This window comes from Coloeus monedula (assembly GCF_965178545.1).
Source record: "Coloeus monedula genome assembly, chromosome: 5".
Lineage (NCBI taxonomy): Eukaryota > Metazoa > Chordata > Aves > Passeriformes > Corvidae > Coloeus > Coloeus monedula.
In genome coordinates this window covers 63,655,319-63,675,626 of record NC_138785.1, presented here as the reverse complement: position 1 = coordinate 63,675,626, position 20,308 = coordinate 63,655,319, and the positions used below count along the sequence as shown (strand labels likewise).

Sequence of the window (20,308 nt, the reverse complement as noted above, 5' to 3'; positions counted from 1 at the left end):
AAGATCATTTTCCAACTTTCTAAAAGTGGACACCCTTTTTTAGCCTTTCTGTAGATCATTTAGCCTCATTCTTTAAAAAAAAGACTAAGGCACTAAACCTCTTGCTGCATGAACATTCTCTACCCACCTGTTACAACACATTACTACCAAAAATCACAAGAACCTTGGAGACATAGTAGCCTTTTACTGTATTTAATCTGCTTTAATAAAAGATTCTTTTTCCTAAATAATCTTAAAAACAGCTATCAAAACACATTAATTCTGAAGTCTCTCTGAAATGTCTAATATTTACTAGCTTAAACTCTGTAGGAACAGTCATAAAGCTAGACATAAATGCACTGAAAATTAGATCAGTTTTATTGACATTGCTAGTTTTAAATCATAAAGCGATTTGCCAGACTTGCAACTTCACACCACAACTACTTTTTTCCAAAACTGGAAAAAACAGTACAGACCAGTCTTCATGCTTTTGATAGCACTCAGCTCCTCCAAGAGCACAGATATTCCATCCCCATGGCACGCCTGCATTATTAAAGCAACAAAGTTTCTTTTGTCCTATTGTCTAGTTTAGCACATATTATTCAAATATGTCCAGGTTGGTTCCATTATTTACTCACCTCAAGGTAGGTTGATCTGGACTCTGACTAAGTTTTTGCTCCCTCATTTAAAGGAAAATAAAAATCCACTGAGACAAAAGCAATTTTGCTACTGCACTCAGCAGGCAACTCCAGTACCTTCAAACCACAGATGCTCCCATTCTGACATTACTGCTTTTCCTTACAGTTACCACCTTAATGCCGTGTGTGCTGGAACATCGAGTGCAGATTGTTTCTTATGTATTAAGTGTGATAGTTTGGAAAATAAAACTACATTGAGCTTCACGTTCTAAAAGAACTGAATACATGTCTGCAACAGGAACAATCCAGGCACTAAAAAATTGTTTTTCCTTGTCACTTTGTATCAGATCACATGACCAATATCACAGCTATACCAACAGAGATAACATTGCTGGAATACAAGAGATATGTTTAATATGTGGAAAACAATTGAGGTCATAACATTAGAGTATGCTGAAATATATTATAAAGTTAACAGTATGCACTGCCATCCTTAAGTATGCATATATTTATACAAATTATCACATGCTTCTGTATCACAAGGGTACAGTTACCTTGAAATTCAAACCAAGAACAAATTATCATATTAAAAGATAAGAACAAAGTGTTTATGTACAGAAACCACGCAAGTCAATTACAACTGATGTCAAAGCTAAGCAGTAACTGTACTTCTCCAAACCCCTTTCAGCTACACAGAGATTATAAAGTAACTAAAGCCCGAGATGACAGATTTGTATAATCATTTGAGACAGCTACCTGGGAAATAAAATATAAAGACAAACAGACAAGATACTAATTTTTATATTTTTATATAATTATATATATATATATATATATATTCAGTCCATTTAAAATGGAGAAATATCAAGCAAGTTCTAAAATATATCTAAGAATAAAAAGGAAAGTGTGACAGAAACAACATCCTAAAATCTACTGCGTGTAAATAGGATACACCATGTAAGGCAGACTAGCTGCTCTTGCAAAAGGGTTTTTTTCAGATTGTTACTACTTCAGAAGCAAGCAAATTCCAGACTACAAACCATCTTCAGAGAAAAGAAGTAGTTCTAGCATCAGGGACACTGGAAGAGTCCAGTAAGGAGGCACACCTCTGCGACAGCTCTGTGCACATTCAAATCCTTTTGCAAGTAAAAGGCTTTCACTACACTTCATTAGCACTGCAATAACACAAAAATTAAAGGCAATTTTCTCTCTGTCTCTATCCACATTAGAGGTTGCTAGCACGAGTGTATATACAAGCAACAACTCCCTCAGTCTCCTCTGAAGGATTTTAAGGACAGCAGTAGGTATTTACCCTCAGAGCAAAATAAAGATGAATTGGAATGATAAAAGTGTAACAGCTCTCTGCTGCAAGTGCCTGCGTAAAATGAACTAAATCTGAAAAGACAGTCTCACACACTTCCTCTCAATTCAATTCCACAATCCTAACTATCTACTTTCCCTTTAGAGGCAGCATCATAACAAATAATCTGTTCTACAGCTTATCTAGCAGATGGCACTGCACTTGTTCAGCTCACTCTTCTCTATCCCTACATTCTAGGGCACCAGGTATCTCTTCCTTCCTTTGTACTATGTCAGGGATTTCCAGATCACTTTTAATTTAAAATACATATATTGAACTGAAAGCAGTAGGTATGGTCAATATACAGATTTCATTCTGTACTCTTCTTTTCCTCCACCCTCTGTTTGGACCTAAGTCCTAGTGTTTGGTTGGTGTCCACACTATTTACAAACTCCAAAAAGTCTCAAAATCCCCCAAAAGCTTAACATTATCAGCAGTCACAAATCAGCACAATCAGATGTAGAACAACAAACTACAACCTGTTCTTGCTTTGACTGAGGACACACAGCATTAAATCCTGATCTGCCCCAGACTGGAACAGACCAAAGGTAATATATGACAGGATGGCATAGAAGGAGCAAAGAGATGCCACCTAATTTTCACCTATTCTGAGAAAACTTAAGGGGAAAAAAAAACCCAACCAAACAAAAAAAACATCTATGGAATGTTCTCTGGTTCAATTTCTGCAGAGCTTTGCAATAAATCAGGACAACACCACAGGGTCCTGATAAAGCCACTATCTGAGATTCCTGAACTAAAAGTAAACACTTAAAATATCCAACTGCCTTAGGAGGAAGTTGCTGCCATATATATGTCAGAGCAAATAACTCATAGCAAAACCTTTCATTTTTTGTTGCTACAGCACAGAAAGGAATTACTTTCCTCCTATTCTTACACAGCTCCCTCAGATTTTCAAGAAAAGTACTAAGTGGTTTCACTGTGAGCAAATTCACTAAGAAAAATTCCATGCTAAAGGTAACTTAAGGAGATCTTACAGAAAATACAGGTTAACAAGAAGCAAAACTTCCCTATTTGAAAAAACAAAACAAAACCCTAAACAAACAGGTCTTTACTCCAAAGATGAGCTCAGAAATTCTAGTGTAAAAGATGACAAAGTTTCATTACAAGGGTTTTAAGATAACAAAAATTAATTTGAGATCTTACATGTAAAAAAGGGCTGACATGCCTTGAAAGAAAAGATCACATGCTCATCTTTATCTCAGTATCACTGTCCTCTTCACAACTATCAGAGCACATCATGATGATTTACAATAGGGATATTAACAAGAACATCTGACATGATGCATGATGTCTGCAGTCTCATTAGTGTGGAGTCATTAAAGTGTCATGGGTTACATCTTCATTTCTGTTGTACATGGTAACTATTTTACACTAAGTGTCTGCAGCTGCTTATTTTAGAGAAGCCAAGCACGGAAGTTAAATTGAGATCAAATTTCAATTAGAAAACTGCTTTTGCACAGTCCCCTAAAAACAGTATTTGGCACCAAACAGCTGTTTAACATTGTTATTTTAATTGAGCTGTGGAGAGGGATTACCTACCTGAAGAGAATTTAATTCTAACTCCAGGTTTAATTTTTACATACAATGAACATCCTGTGGTAGGACAGAGAGGGAACAATCATTTGCTTGAACATACAGATATTCCATCACCACTCTATACTGATCTGCCCAGCTGCCTTTTCTGTGGGGAAAAGAGGAAGTTAATACCAAGAGGCAAGTTTAGCAATGTCAGGAAAACCTTATTTTTTAATAAAACTTTAGAAACAATTCCACTTTGGTTCTCCAAGCACTGCTAAAATAAACGTACAAAATAGTTGCCATATATACATACTGCACACATATATATTGCCACTATTTTTGTAGCCTTGTGTGCTGTCATGATCAGGCTGAAGCCTCAATCAAATTTTAAACCTGTGGTTCTAACGATATTAGATATTCTAACGATATTACAACAAGTAATCGAGTCAAACCTATCCATATTGCATCTGTAAGAGCATTTTCAAGCTTTTGCTTTTAAAAAAAGTCTGGAATCACCACTGAAGCAGAAAGTTTATCTAGTTCTGTCCAATTCTCTTTCCAAAGAGACAGGAGGTCTGCAACACAACTGCCAACAACTACTGCCCTGTGAGGAGTTGAGAGCAGCAGCTCCACAAGCATTCAGCTATTCATTTTTCCACATTTCAGCTGTGCTTTGTTCCAAGCAAGGTTAGTCACTTTTGTGAAGTCACCTCTTAAGAGGTCATCCCTTTCCACCACAAAGTCTCAAAGTCTTCTCTATCCAGGCAGGCTCAATACTGAGCCCATCAGATACCTCTGAAGTTTGGTACCACCAGAGTCAAGGAACTGTTTCTCTGGCACACGTCACTTAAACAACGGGAAAAATGGATGGGCTCACACAGGAGCTGTCAGAGGGTGGAGCTGAGCAAGGCAGGCACATACACACCCACTGACACCTGTTGGTCCACACACACATCCCTGGACTTCCAGGCAACACACGGTATTTTTTTACCAGAATGCCCAAGATACACCAGTTTCCTGAAAGAAAGGGTAGAGGAGCTTAGGATTTAGGAGTTTTTACAATTACAGCATCTGGGTTCTTCAGAAAATCTGAATTTTAACTGTATTGCTGTGACTATTTTGCCAGGGCTCCTTAGATGAAGTTCTACAGTACTTGAACTACTGGCATGCAGCACAGAGTAACAACTGCAAGCAATAGAAAAGTGAGATGGTATATGCTGCTCTGTGGTAGCCTAACACTGATCTAGCATAGAGATTACATTTGCAAGTAAATGGGTTCCTTACTCTTAAAAAGACAGTTGGTACACAGAAACATGTATGAAAATCGTGTAGAAACTGACCCAGCTCATGCAAACTGATGCAATTTCTTATCTGCATTTAACCAACACTAATTTCCAAATGTAAGTAAATTTTTGTTACAAGTTTTAAAAATAAACACAACATCTGCTCTCAAGATGCATGCTCCAAATTTTAATTAGTCTTTCAATTAAGATTATTTTCAGAAGACAAAACAAGTGGAATAGTCATGCAAATTAACTATGGGAAGGACTTACCAGTGTCATGAGCAGAACAGATGAAAAATAAGGACAGTGAAGAAAGTTCAAAAGGTTCAGTTTTGTAGAACAATTTTATCTTGAAAGACAATTTTTCAAATGAGTATCAGACTTGCATGTGTTCTTAAGAAGCAAGAAAGAAACAAAGTCAAAGATCATTTCAGCTGCTTCTGAAGGAAGACCCTGAAATTACCCTGATAACTCTAAACTACGCAAGGAGAGAGCACCAAGGTCTTGAGCCCCTCGGCCTATCCAAGGCTAAGTACATGTATAGACCTTAGATAAGTAAGCAGATATTAATCATAAGAACCAGGTAAATCCACACTGAGCACATAAGCACTGTAAGAAATGTCTCCACAGAAGTTATTCCACAAGGCATCCAGAAAACTACATTGAAACAAGACATTTTAAATGACATGTACCTATTAAGCAAAAAATATATTAAGATAAATTTTATTAAGTAATTGCTGCATTATCATCAAAAGTGTCCAGCCACCTGACCTTACGTGGTATTAATTCAATTAACACTATCTGCTATGGAATTCTACTATGGAATTTAGTCAAAAGGTACAACAACATTGTTTTCTTCTCATCCTCCACTGACCTTTTCTATTCTGTACTAATCATAACTTTTGCAATTTACCAATAAACAGAAGAAAGATTCTCACATCTACATGTTCCCAACCTGCTCACTTAAACAATTTCCAGAGACTGAGAAAACAAATCCTGAAAAAACAGCAACATTCTATCAAAGGAATTTTTGTTACCAGATTAGTGGAGGAACAAGACTGACGTGTAAATCATGGTGACTGGAGAACTGATGGACTTGAGAAGGCATTCTTGTCAGGAGACCCACCAAAGTCTCCTGAAATGCCCTAAATCTACATTCTCCAAAGGTAAAAGCCAGCAATTGGTAGTTATGACCCAGTAACACTGGTTTCTAGAAATAATTTACTAGATGTAGTGACTGCCAGTTCTTACAGTCCCTTCTCTCAAACCCCAACCACCTCTAAGTCAACCTATACAACAAAACAACCAACAGACAGAACACCATTAAAAAAGTTCAAGTACTTTGGCTATGGTGAAGAACCTCCATAAACATGTCCAAAGTTATGCTTTGAATAAGATTCCAAAATTACATACAAAAGCAGGGTTTGCAGAATTTTATCTCTGGGAGATTGCCAAAGGTCGGACTAAAGGAAGAACAATGCTTGGTTTATGGATAAACAAATCAACAGAAATAGAGCCAGACAGCCTGCAAATTTACCTACCTATGAAAGGGGTAACTAATCACAGAATTATGTTTTATAAATTCCTACCACATTTTATAAACAAAGTTTTCCAACCACTGACATTCCAGTATGTTCGGTAAGAATCAAGAACAATGACACTTCACAGGGTAATAGATACCTGCAGGTCTGAAAAAAAAATACTTCCACAGTAGAGAGAAACAGTAATACAATATAAGTTAGCACTACAGGATACTTGATAGCTTGTAATAGGGTAACTTGGAAATTTCTCTGTATTTCTGGGAAAAAGAGTAGAGTTTAATAAACTATTTCATCAAAACTACAATATTCTGCATTTATCTTTTTTCTTACAGATTCCCCTCATTTTACAGGGGAACAAAGCAGTGCTGACTGCCCTGAAGTGTACGAAATGTGCAAAGATAAATTGGGCAGTACCCTGTGAGTTTAGCTGTTAGGACTGCTTGCAGCAAGCCAAGAACTATTTTGCATATGGATAATGCACAGTGCTGGTCTACCATGAAAATACTGCAGAATTCTCAGAAAATGGAGTTTCAGCAAGTTAGGACTGTCATACAAAATCAACACTCAGATCCAACTTCAAACTAATATGTTAGCATCAACCAGCTATAATTAACGATCCTTTTCTAGCTGGCCAAATTCCCAGTTCTCCTCATGTTATCAGAATAAATGAAAATTCTATTCCTAAAATCTGAAAGTAGATTTCTTCATTGATTTGAAGCACTATTACCACACAAATAAAAAAACAGAACACATGAAATGTCATCCTAAGCAAAAAGCTGAAGCCGAGCAAAATGTAAGACCTTGCAACAACAGAGATTAAATATGAACTTGTTTGCATTAACATCAAAAGCAAAAAGTGAGTAAAAGCTCTGCCTGGTACCTACAAGACTGTATCTGTATCCAGCATGGGGCCCATGGACTACAACAAATAAGATCAAAAACTGGAGGATGACCACTATGATGGCTGGGTGCTGAGGCCTACAACATACATGCAGGGATGCTGAGAAAGGTGTTTTTATTTAGCCTGGATGACCATCCTCAGGGATGCAATGCGGAATAAAACCCAAGAGGCGAAGCAGCAAGCTGCTGCAAGGCAAGTTTTAAATAGATAAAAGGGGAGGGGAAAAAAAAAATCACAGTGGTAGAAGATAAATCCCGAATTGTGCAGTCTAGGGAGGTTAACTCCAAGCTTGGATGTACTCACAACAACTGAACAGGGTCCCGAGCAACACGCTCTAGGGCTGAAGTTGCCCTGCACCAAGCAGGGACCTACACACAGCGCTCCAGAAATCCTTCTGACCTGAACTGCTCTGTGATTCCATACTCGTGGAAGGTTCCTGCTCACAAAGGGGAGACCAAGCACCAAGTACATGGCTTGTCCTACCTCCAGTTGTTGCCAAGTTCTTGTGTTTATTCTGTCAGCTCTAAGGTGTGAATGACCTTAATATTTACTGTAGGGTTTTTTCTTTATTATTCTTATGGGATGGCTGGAAAACTTTGGAGGCATTTAATGACTAAAAAGAGAGGCTCAACACAAATAAAGGAATGGATTCAGAAAATTCATGGTTTCCATATATCACTTCTGTTAATAAAATTATACATAAGAAGGAAAACTTCTTCGACAGCCATCTCTTATTTGAGCCTTTTTAAATGTGTTTAAAACCGAAGTTAATATTGACTCCAACTTCTCCACAGATTATGTAACACAGGAAGTGAGACAGTATAAATAAAAACATCAAAGAGCAAAAACGATATTTATTCCATCTAATTTCACCTTGCTCACTGCATTTTTCAGGAAAAAAGAAGTCATCTGAACATTAAACAGTACTTTGATCAGATGGAGAGAGAGATAGAGTATCACACAGCAGTAATTGTGCTGATACTCTCCATTCCCCATCATCTACTTCTCACAGCTCCTTTTAACAAAGGAAAACATCAGGAAAGCTCTTGCAAATCAAATGAAGATACAAAGACCATCTAAACCCATCCATTCACTAAACCTTCATATAGACAATGAATCAGAATGAAAACAGACCTTAATTTCATTAATCTGAATTAGCTCCTAAAGTCTCATACACATCTCTGAGAAACATCTGTAGTTCTCATGCTTTCTATTCAAAAGCAAGTGTGTGCAGTGCTGTATTGGTTTTGCATGGCAAGGTTTCAGTAGTGGAGGGCTACAGGGGGCCTGCTGTGAGAAGCTGTCAGAGGCTTCCCCCATGTACAACAGAGCCAATGCCAGCTGGGTCCAGGACGGATCTGCTGCTGGCAAGGCTGAGTCCAACGGAGACAGTGGTAGCTCCTCTGGAATAACAGTTAAGAAGGGAAAAAACTTGCTGCACAAACAACAGTAGCAGTGAAAAAAGAAGAGTGAGACTGTGTGAGAGCACCAAGCCTGCAGACAGCAAGGTGAGTGCAGAAGGAGGGGCAGGAGGTGCTCCAGGTGCCTGAGCAGAGATTCCCCCGCAGCCCCTGGTGCAGCTCATGGTGAGGCAGCTGTGCCCCTGCAGCCCATGGAGGTCCAGGGTGGAGCAGAGATCCACTTGCAGCCCATAAAGGACCCCATAGCAGAGCAGATGGATGTGCCTAAAGGAGACTGTGACCCTGTGAGAACAGGAGCAGGCTCCTGGCAGCACCTGTGGCCCCTTGGAATGAGGACCCCATGCTGGAGCAGGTTTGCTGGCAGGACTTGTGACCCCACAGGGGAAGGGAGGATGCAGGGAGCATTATAGCTCAATGCTGCAAACAGCATACAGCACCCATCTATGCTACAGGTCACATTCACCAGCCAGTATCAGACTTCTGTAATGCTTCCCACCAGCCACTAGAAAAGAAACATACACGTTTTACCTGCTTTTAAGTAATAACTAGACCACATTAAGTCCTCACTGCACAGTTTTGTACCGTTACTAAAAAAACTCCAAAACTTAAAGTATCACTGAGCAGATTTTCATTTAGCTTCTATAATGAACAAATAACTTCAACAAACCTCTTTGTTTAAAGTCTTGTATGTGCAAAACTGTTTCCAGTTACTCAACAGCGAAACAAAGATTTTAACCTACAAAAGCAACTTCCTTTTATTCTAAAGAGCCACATCTCAAAATTTAGTGAAAAGTTTAAGGAAGAACTAAAAGAATTGTAATTGTAAAGAGTTACATTATCCCACACATAAAGGGAAAATAAGGATTGCAATTAATTTAGACAGTTTCAGTTCAACACCTAGTGGAGAACAGGCCACATGACAAAGTTCAAAACTTCATACTCTGAATAAGAGGACAGAAGTAAGTTCTGAAAACTGCATCATACAATTTTCAACCTTTATCAAAAGCAAAGGCTGTTACCTTTGTAGAATTCCAACTTTTCACCTGTGGAACACTTGCTTGGAGAGAGAATATTTATTTCAGAAAATTCTGCAGCTTTTCTTTTGTTTCACACAGAGCTGTGGTAGTAAATACAGGTGGGGAGAGGACCTTTAGTCTGTCAGTTCAAGTAGACAGAGTGGCTTTCAAATATGAACTATCCAAAATCACACTGTGCAGACTGAGGCACCCTTCAGATGAGTACAACTGAATGCCTCACAGGCTGCAGAAATACTGCCAGCATCCTCTGTTAAACAGATCCTCAGTGCCTGTGCTGCTTCCCACACCACAAAAGCATGAGCTTGTTTGCCCTCCTTTCTTCCCTGACCTTTCAGCTGCCTGTTACTGACAACAATTTGCTAGAAATGCACACAGATAAAGTAGCAGGGAAGAGACGAAGGGACAGGAGGGAAGGACAAAACTGCCACCAAATTATTCTCTTCCCTCTGACAGGGCAGTGAATCCTGTGGTGCCAGGCAACTACAGCACTCGGGAGCCCAGCCCAAGGCAGGGAAGGGAAGCAGCCTGTGCTGGGTGGCCATGCAGGTTCCCTCCATCAGAGGCATGGTTTCTGGAGCCCTTCCCATCAGCTTCTGGCCAACTCCACCTGCAGCTCAGTTTGGTTTTATTCATTTGTGGTTAGAAACAGTGAAGTTATATCTGCCCCCACAGTGCATCCAGCTCTTTCTGTTCCTCCTCCTACACGCTTCAGTCCTGTTCTCAGCCTGTCTCCTCCTGAACAGCCAATACTATAAGAGGCTTCACTGAACAGAAACTTGCATGGAAGAGGAGACAACATAATATCTACTATCTTAGATCAGTCAATTGCAATTATTTTCATAATTTTTCTTCCTTCCTGTGCTCAGTGAATTCCCATTTTTGGAGACATGAAAGCAGAAAATCAACACTACAATGCTCCTTGTCATTCTACCTCCCTTTTAGCACCAAAATTAGAGAAGTACAATAAGCTGTCCTCTCATTAAAATCATTATGAAAGGGTCCTATTCATTAACACAGATGACTGATCTACTCCATAAATGGACCTAATTCCTAAATTCAGAACCACAAATTATGTGTGACCAGTAATCTCAAAACATGTATGTACATATGTGATATATTAAATTCACATGATTTCAGACTTAACACTGAAAGCAGTAGCTACTATTTCAAAATTAAAGACCTTTTTCTTATCAGATTACAAGTAAGGTCGCAGCCTGGACTAGGTATGTGCTTCTATGTATGGTATAGGATGCCAATCCTGCTCCAGAAGCTTTCTCCCAGAAACGCAGAGATTCTTTGCAAATAGTACAATGTAATGTTGTTCTTAAAGCCCTTTATTTCATGTGTAGGCCCTATGCTCCTGAGAGGTTTCCTGAGATCCAAATACTTAGAACACTTGGATCAGAAACTTCTAGGAGCAGCCTGAAAAGAAAGAAGATCCAGATTCCTGAAACAGACAATATCCATGCAGTGAACTAAGTAAAGACTTACGCTGCTTGTAATCCATTCAAATGAAACAAACTGCATGGCTTATTTTTAACTGTACATAGCCCTAATCCCTTTATGGTCACACTCCGTGTAACCCTAAAAATCCTTGTTCTCAGTCTCCAAAATGATAATTGAAAATGATAAATGAAAAGTGCAACTTCTGCAGTAAGATCACAACAGTTCTGATTCAGCAAAACTGTTTAAGACCCACACATTTTAAAAGTTTCAGCAGTACTGTGCAGAAGTGAAGTCCAAAGGTATAACTCATTAACTCACACTACTCTGGGTCAATAAGACAAAGGTGCAGACAAGCTAACTACTCTTTAGTCTCCCACCCAGTTACTTGCTCACACTAGTTTTCAAACCAAGTTCCTGCATATATTCAAATGAAGGAAATTAATTCCAACTCATGCTTACGTGAAAGACCTCTGGGCTTTTAAAGCTGATACAAGTGACACTTGAAAACAACCAACATGTCAGGTTTTTTTGTCAACAGTCAGCATTACAGCTGCTTTCAGAAGCAATAATCCATTTTCATACACCAACCTGGAGCCTAATGAGAGCACTGTACCTGTGGTGCCTTAAGCTTTTTCAAGAGGAAAGCTGTGCGTAAGCAAGAAAGCGGCCTCTTTCTCATTTTGGATCTTCCTGCCCACACCCAAAGATGCACCCAACAGCCTGAGGAAACAACCAGACCTTTTGGATAATCAAACTGCTGAGGAAACAAACTGAGCCAGAGAAACTGTCTTCACCACAGTGCTCAGGAAGGCAAGGCAGGAGCATTCCACTCTCAAGTGATCTTGAAGATGCGAGGACTGAAGAAAATGAGCCAACAGGTCATTTCATCATCCTTTTCTTTGATATCTTCTACAACTAGTTTTGTAAATGCAGTCTCAAACCAACACTTCATAACACACCACAGAACTGACACAGAACATGCAGCCTTGTGCACAGTACTCATGCACACGTGCATATAGTCTCAAAAGGAAAAATAAATGTAGAGAGTGCCAAAAAATAACTATATTCTAAAGCAAGTACTTCTCTAACCATTTTCTTGATACCGCAGAAGATTTGCCCCTAACTGATATGTAAGTAGCTTAAGCACATGTGACCAAGCACTGAAGGCATCTAATTATTGTCAGTATTATCTCTACAGGCAGCCACAAATCTTAACTGACATGTCATGGCCAAATTTACTCTCGATAAGATCAGAGAAACTAACACATCCTCAGAGGCCAGGCAGGGTTCCATACAAGCACAAGTGACACTACAAGAAGCAAGGTTTCTCCCTTTTACCAAATACCAATAACCTGTGCAAAAAATTAAGCTGACTCATCTTCGCTCTTCAGTGGTTCAAACCTGTATCCAATTACCCAGAGAAGCCCTCAAAGAGCTAAACATGCAGATTAAGGCCGAGTCCCTGCACTGCAGCCTTACACCATGACCACTGGGCTGCTGGAAGGCTGTGTACAAAGCACTCAGGGTTCATTCTTCCATGTTGTACACAAGTGTGACAGCCACTGCCCAAACCCAAGGCAATTTGACTTTCTCCTGCCACTATTCACCCTTGGTTCTCTAAAGTGAAATTTATGCACTTAACCTGCGAGACTGAATCTCAACTGAAACTCCTCTCAGCACAGAGTGCAATACTAAGAACACACTCCTTTCTAGGACTTTGTTTATACCCACCACTGCAGCACTTGCAACAAACTGCTTTAAAAAGCTCCCTCTCAGCAAGCTGGTCTTTAGCAATACTAAACAAAACACCTCCTCTTCATCTCACACTGCACACAAACCCCAGTGCAGAGCACAGGGTGAGCTGGGTAGGAAGGCCTCTAGGAAGCAGCTACTTTCAAACAATACACTGCAAGGCCCAGGTTCATTTACTTCAGTACTGGTTTAAGCCCTGGGAATCCAAGGAGCCCACAGGAACTCCAGGGAACAGGGAGTTTTCAACCCCATGGATGGCAGATTACAAATACCAACAAAAACTAGCAACAGCATGTTTTGAACCTTAACAATGCTGACAGCATACATATAGATAGTATTCTCTGTGGCACAGAACAACCTCCAAGGCTCCCTGCTTGTTCAATACCTTGTGAAACTCACCACCAGGCCTCATGACATGAAACAGACGCATAAAACATGGGGGTGTGGTGTGCAAGTACAGACAAAAAGTGGGCAGCTCTTGTTTCCAAAACAGAACAGGAAGTGGATGCCAAAGAGAAGAATATTCAAGGTCAAGTTACAGACTGAGCACCTGGAACTTCAAAGCCGATCACCTAGTTTGAACTTAATCCTCATATTCTTACAATGACATCACCCAGTGACCAAGATTATCTGTTCTCCATTTAAAAGGCAATAATGACAGCCTTTGTTTCCTGGCATTCAATGTACCTGCAAAGATTCAGGTTAAAAAGCTCAGTCTGGTGAGTACTACAGTTTCTCTAACACTGGTAAAACCTCCACAGACTACAGTGGAACAGAATTTGGACAGATGGCTTTGCTTTGTTGGATAAGAAAAGTTGAGAGGTGGTTAAGCATCCTACTCTGAGCAGAGTCTAAATGTGCCTGTTCCACTGTGCTCCCTCCAAGGCTGAAGGACAGCATTTGTTTGAGTTAGCAGTTGTACTACCAGAATGGGTAACAAAAGTTCATGCTTTAAAGTGCCAAGAAGCCTCCTGCTTTAGAATTAAGTCTGGTTCCATGGCAACAAACAGACAAGGGTCCACAAAAGCATCAGCACCTCAAACACGACTGATGACTGGAGCTCTGCTGCACAGTACTTTAACATAAGAATAAAAATCAACAAAGGCTTCAGCCAGTTTAGTAGGTCTAAATAAACTGATTCTCTTAAGCTTTGCAAATAAGGCAGCCTTTCAAAGAATGATGTTTGCCAATTCTTGATGCATTTTATTAGCCTACTTGTCTCACGCAAAAAAAAATTACATGAGGAAAAATAGATTAGCTGAAGCCATGTACAAAACAGGTTATATACAACCAACTCTGCTCGATGTCTAAAATTTCTTTCTAGAACAATTTCTCTAAAATATATCACACTTCAAATATCATAACTTAGGAGACATTATGAAGCCCTTACATAACTTAAAAAGAAGAAACCACCAGCAAACAACTCAAGCCCCCAGAAACCAATTAGTCCTTTTTCCCATTCCCCACTTCCCTGGGGGAACCTTATCCTTCATACAAGGGCCACATTTAGAAACTGCTTTGGGTGGCCAATGCTATCATTTCAACAAGTGGGTGACACAATGTCAGATGTTTTCATTCCATACAAAAATTAAGGAAAAGGCTATTAAAAAAACCAGTAACTGAGATTTGTAAACATAAGAGTAGTCACACCAAGTGTTTGTAAAGTATTTGTATTTTAAGCTTCATACCCTTAGAATGATCAATAAAATATCCTATGACTACTAAACTATTTATGAATCCTCAGCTGTCAAAGCTCTTTAATACAGGTATGGATCCTACCTATATTCATCTATTTATGTGACACATGATTAAGGACCTTGGCCAAAATCACAAAAGATACCACTGGAGAAGCCACTGTTCAGAAGAAAAAAAGACCTTGTTCAGAAATCCTTTTACTGCAATGTAGAAAGACTCTTCCAAGATTTAAGATGCTTCCATACATCATAAACATAATATAGAATAGGATGCAGAGCCTTAGTCCCCAGAATATTTGCCTATTTACTCATAACAGAAAAAATAGGTTAATACCAATCTACATTAAAACAGTAATCTATTACATCTTTCAAAGCACAATATCAAACAAGACCTTTCTCCTAAAATCTTACATAATCTGTTAAAATCTATTTTATGGAAATATTACCTGGCAAAGAAGTTTGTAAAAGGTCCCAGTATTTTCCGTTTACTGTCCACATCTGTCTCGTGACAACACTGCTGCTGGCTCTGGTCATTGCTCTCTTTAGTGGAATTCAGGGTAACATCCGAAAAGTGCGCCTCGTCAGTCTCGAGATCCACTATTGCACTTGAACTGCTTGTGACCACAAAGTCCAAAATGTCTTCATTGCTAACTGATAAAGTTGTTGACAGTTCTGTGCTAAGACTAGACACACTACAAACAGAGATATCATCACTTCGATTTAGAGTTTTTGAGGTTGGACTATAAAGTTTGACAGTGTCATACCCAGTTCTTGGGAAAGTCGAGGATTTTCGCACAGCGTGGTCATGCTCAGCAGTCAGTGAATGTGGAGGCACATATGGTGGCAGTGCACAAGCACTCTGAAAAGCCCTGTCAGGCACAAGTTCAGGTTCTGATTGCTTTCTCTTCACATTCAACACACTGCAGTGAACAGGCTCTGGATTTCCTATTTCTAGAGTTGGAATACCAGAATCCACTGATTTAAGGCTATGACAATCTTCTAAAGCACTGGACAGCTGGCCAGGTCCATATTCAGGCAATGAGAGATGTCTCAGGGTCCCAGAATTCAAGTTTTGAAGGCCCTGGATACTGCTGCCCACTCTTGAATCCAGAATTCCCACGAAGGTCAAACCATTTAAAGAGTTTAAAGAGTTGGATAAATTTGCATCGGTTGTCTTGGCCCAGCTGGTAACTGGTTAAAAAGAAAGAAAAGATTATGAGTTTGCTGGAGCTGTGGTTTGTTCTCGACTGTTTGTTTGGTAGGGTTGGTTTTTTTTCCATGGTCGTTTCTTGGTTTTGTTTCTTGGTTTGTTTTTTTAATACACTCAGTCCTGTCCTAATTTAGGCTTTTAATTAAAAATTATTTGTCTTCTCTTGCACATGATTACCATCCCTTCCCCCCGCCTGAACAACCAGGACAATGGCAACTTAAATTAGGCTTCTAGAAAATGTCAAGCATGAAAAGCTTTTCATAAGCAGTTTGTGTGCCCACATTTGCTTCTTGCACATCTCCTAAGAGCAAAACTACATACTATAAAACCTGCAGTATTTTAAGGTTCCCTGTCAATATTGAGACAAATATATGAATTTTTTTTAATACAGTCATAAATTCATATTTGCTGATGTCAGAGGGCTACGAAACTTGTTTCCATACACTTAGACCAGATTCAGAAGTGTTCATTTAAACAGAATTTCTCAGCATTCTTGGAAACCATAAAACTGATAACAAATTCGTCACAAAAGAGAATGCATAATGTATCATTGTTGCATTAAGCAAGAGATGCAAATCTGAACATCTATAAAGCTATCCATATAGTCAATGTTTTGACAACACACATGATGCACTTCATCAGTGCATATACAGTAACAATGACATTTGCAAATACGTATTATTTACTGCACTCAGGGACTGTGATCCTTCATCTTTGCAATATCCATGCAGGCTGTCACCCCAGGGGCTCCCAGCAGGTCAGTTAATCCAGTCAGTGCCCCACTTCCAGTCAGAATCTGAATGGCCTGCAAAGTAAGGGCTGTCAAATAGGAGCTACAGGTTGGATGCACCAAACTCACTGGCAACTTTCATACACCTGGAACACCATCAGGAATACTACCCTGGCTTCCAGAACTGCTACTGACCCTTTAAACACTACAGGATTATTAATACGACATTACACAGATCTTCTCTTTCCATACGAGTAGTTAAATTGTCTACAGCTCTTCTGAAGTTTGCAATGCAATTACTCTGCAGCAGTTGGCAGAACAAATATGCACATATTGCTTCAAGTTCTTCCCTCTGAAACACTCTGGGATAAGTGTGAATGAATGAAGAACACTCCTTCCATCTTGCAAACAGACTGCTTTCTAGACAGATTTTTTCTTCAGTTCCTGAAGCCTGGTCTCCTGCTTCTGCTCTCCTACTCTCTCTCAGGAGTAGCACTTAATTAAAGGCGCCAGTTGTTCTCTAGGTCATCCCCACACTCTATTTTTAAAAAACAAATACAAACATACCCCAAAAGAAACCCCAAACTTCTCAATTTCAAACAGCAGTGAAAACTGCTATCTCACAGCAGTTCTAAACCCCTGGTTAACATCACCTAAGCCCTGCCAAACACCAGGGTTTCACACACAGTACATTCTTAGATCTGAGGACATCAATACACTTTGGCATTGTGATACCAACAGGCAGTGAGTGAGAGAAAACTCATTTCAAACATATCTCACTGGTCCAAACAGAAGTTTTTTTTCCACAAGTTTTCAGTCATGTGGAAAGTTCAGGAATCCAACTGTACTTTGTATGCTATACTAAATCTTTAACTTACTACCCCAATGGTATTCACTTGCAGATACGACACTCCAGTTCAATCCACTCCTAAGCACAGACAAAAGTCAAGGAGAAACAACCCTGGATATTTCATCTTTCAGACTTCTTCAGAACTTTTTAACAGCCAACTATATGCTACCCATCCAAATCAATCAATGCACCAATTGCCTAATCTTCTGTGTAAAAGCAAGGTTTCAAGCGTATTGTTTTGACTAAAAAGCTTGTGAAGATGTACACTGTCCTTAAAGAGTTGCTATAGCAACTTTTTTTTTTTCATATTACCATGGTTTGAAAAGTTTACATCCCCTGCAATTAAAATGATGTCTTGAAATAGCTGGCACACCAACCATGTACATTATGAATTCTCTATTCACTAAATTAAAATTGCAAGGGCCAGCAAAAAAACAAGCAACCCTAAATAGCAACCCTTGAATGCAGGCAACAAACTACACTCAAGAAGTCAACAATGATAGTTGAAGTACACAAATAAGACATAACATGGAGCATTAGGTATAATTACTGTTGTATACTGGGATCGCCTATTCTCAGACCTTCTTGCTTGAATTCACTTGTTTTTCTAATGTAAGTCTGACTGTTTTCTTCTCCCTGTGCTCACCTTTATCCCTTCATATACATTACATTGCTCTTTAAATACACAGCTCACCCAGCCCCAATGTTACGCTACAGCATATATACATACACTCTTCAGAACAGTATAACCAAGGTGTTTGACATAAAAGAATTCAAACTTATAAATGCATTTAGAAAGTGCAGTCCAGAAATCAAAACACAGAAATGTAATCTGTCAGGAACAGCTTTGATGATGTTTGGGTAAACAGTACAAGCATGTTCCTGTAATGAATTCCTCCCATGACTGCCTTCACTTCTGCTCAATGATTTTCCCAAGTAGCAGCCAGTCCTTAGTTTAATTGCACTGCTCTTCTCAACCAAGCTTACAAATAGTAAGCATTCAAGTGACCTTGGCAGAGGAAGTAACCACAGCAGCTCCAGAGGCCAAATACTATAAACAAAAGAGTTTAAAAAAAAAGGTGAAAATAAAATTCCACACTGGCTTCTGAAGCTATTTTAACTTGGCTTGCATTTTTTCAAGCAATAAATTTAACAGGAGAGATCCTTTAAACGGGCAACCAGCAAATGCAGAAGTATACAACACTACAGCTTGCAGGAGCAAATTACGCAACATCAAGCTACAAAGGTTTTACACAGTTCAGCGAAACTGTGGGAGGCTTTGAAGTGTACCCGTCAAAGGCTTTAAATGAAAACTTGAGATGCAATCAGCTGTCAAGGATACACATGAGAACTCCTTGATTCATTCTGCGTTAGGTTGTTGTAGGATTGTTTTTAAGGATGAAGTGATATTTATACTCTGTTTTATCTGCCTCGCTGGTAAGTGCAAAATCTGACAATTGATGTCAAATATTCTGTCGTGCTCCAATGCCAGCTTCTTTCCATAAAGCATTTATTAACATAACAATGTTGAAACATTATCATCTGAGTATAATAAACTATTGAGAAATAGCATGCAATTTTGTCAGCACAACATTAATAATCCCCATTGTTTATTTAAATATATTATGATCTAAATAAAATCGATATTTGTAAAGTCTTAACACGTATGTCTTATAGAGAACATGATCTCATAAGAGTGAGCATTCCACGAGAGGTAACAAGGTGAAGGGAGTTAGGAAAATACAGCCAAGGTCACAAGTGGTGATGAGAGAGCAGGTAGATATTATTTACTCATTAACACTTCCAACTTAAGTGCTAAGGACAAAGACAGTTTTGTAGTCAGGTTCAAAATTAACATCGGGACACAACTATTCACACAAAGGGCAGCTAAACTGTGCAACTCCTTGTCACAGAAGACCATGGATGCCAGAAATTTACATGTAAGCTTGGGAATAAAAATCCACTGATGATTCCTAAACAAAAAGAAACTCAGAAAGTCTCTAAATTGCAAGTGTCAGAACTTCATGAAAACATCAACATACATTAGTTCTGCTTTCAGGCCCTCTCCTGGGTAATTTTTTCTCTGACAGGTGGAGTTTTTATCTTTCTCAGTAGGGCTGTCCATAGGGCCTCACATTCCCCAAATTCTGATCACAGCATGTAAGAAGGCATGCTCTGACAATAACCAGAGGCTTTAAAACAGATTTTGGCTTTGCATACCACTCAGCCACACAGAGGGAACAAGTCATATTTGATTAGAATTTCTAACATTTACAATAAAATGGCTTTTTAACCATTTTGATATAAAAGTTAAAGAAAGATAACAGCAACGCAAAACCATTAGAGTAAAACAAAAACAGAAAGATGCCAACTCAAGGCCCATTATTCCAAGTTTGTTATGAGTTATGATACAATTTAGGCAAGCAACAAGACTAAGACAACAATTTGCAAAACAGGCTTTATATTTTCTTGCCTCACAGGAATGAGAAGGGGAATGGTTACACATACTGCTCAGTTCTCAAACAGTTAACATCACAATTTATATCACACACCTCATCTCTACAACACTTAACCTCTGCCAGCATTTTTTCTTAAGTCTTTAAGAACAAAGAATTTCTTAAATTACAAAGTTGCAACTTTTTTTTTCCTCCTAAAATAATATTTTTTTCAAATTAATGGTTTATATTCTCCATGCGTTTAACAATATTTTTGTTGCATGCACCAAGAAACACATTGGTGTTATCAAGTGCAGTTTTGGGTGACCTTGGTGCACAAGAGCATCAAACTCAGTTTTATTAAAGATTTCGTGGTCCCGTTTGTTTACGTGCCAGTTCTAACAGCCACAGCATTGCCAAGAGTGAAGAACTCCTGAAGCTACAAAAAGTCTGCCTTTAAACAAAACATAAGATACAGCAATCAAGGCTACC

At 39.0% G+C, this 20,308-nt stretch overlaps 1 protein-coding gene across 2 annotated transcripts in view; it reads right to left on the bottom strand.

The window, feature by feature from the left end:
- The window catches only part of TBC1D14 (TBC1 domain family member 14), a 61,642-nt gene that overhangs the window by 40,272 nt on the left and 1,062 nt on the right, over positions 1 to 20,308 (bottom strand). For both annotated transcript variants that reach the window (XM_082281405.1, XM_082281406.1), the window contains exon 2: positions 15,038 to 15,782. In XM_082281405.1, coding sequence (XP_082137531.1) covers positions 15,038 to 15,782 — 745 coding nt within the window. The remainder of the gene's footprint in view (positions 1 to 15,037; positions 15,783 to 20,308) is intronic.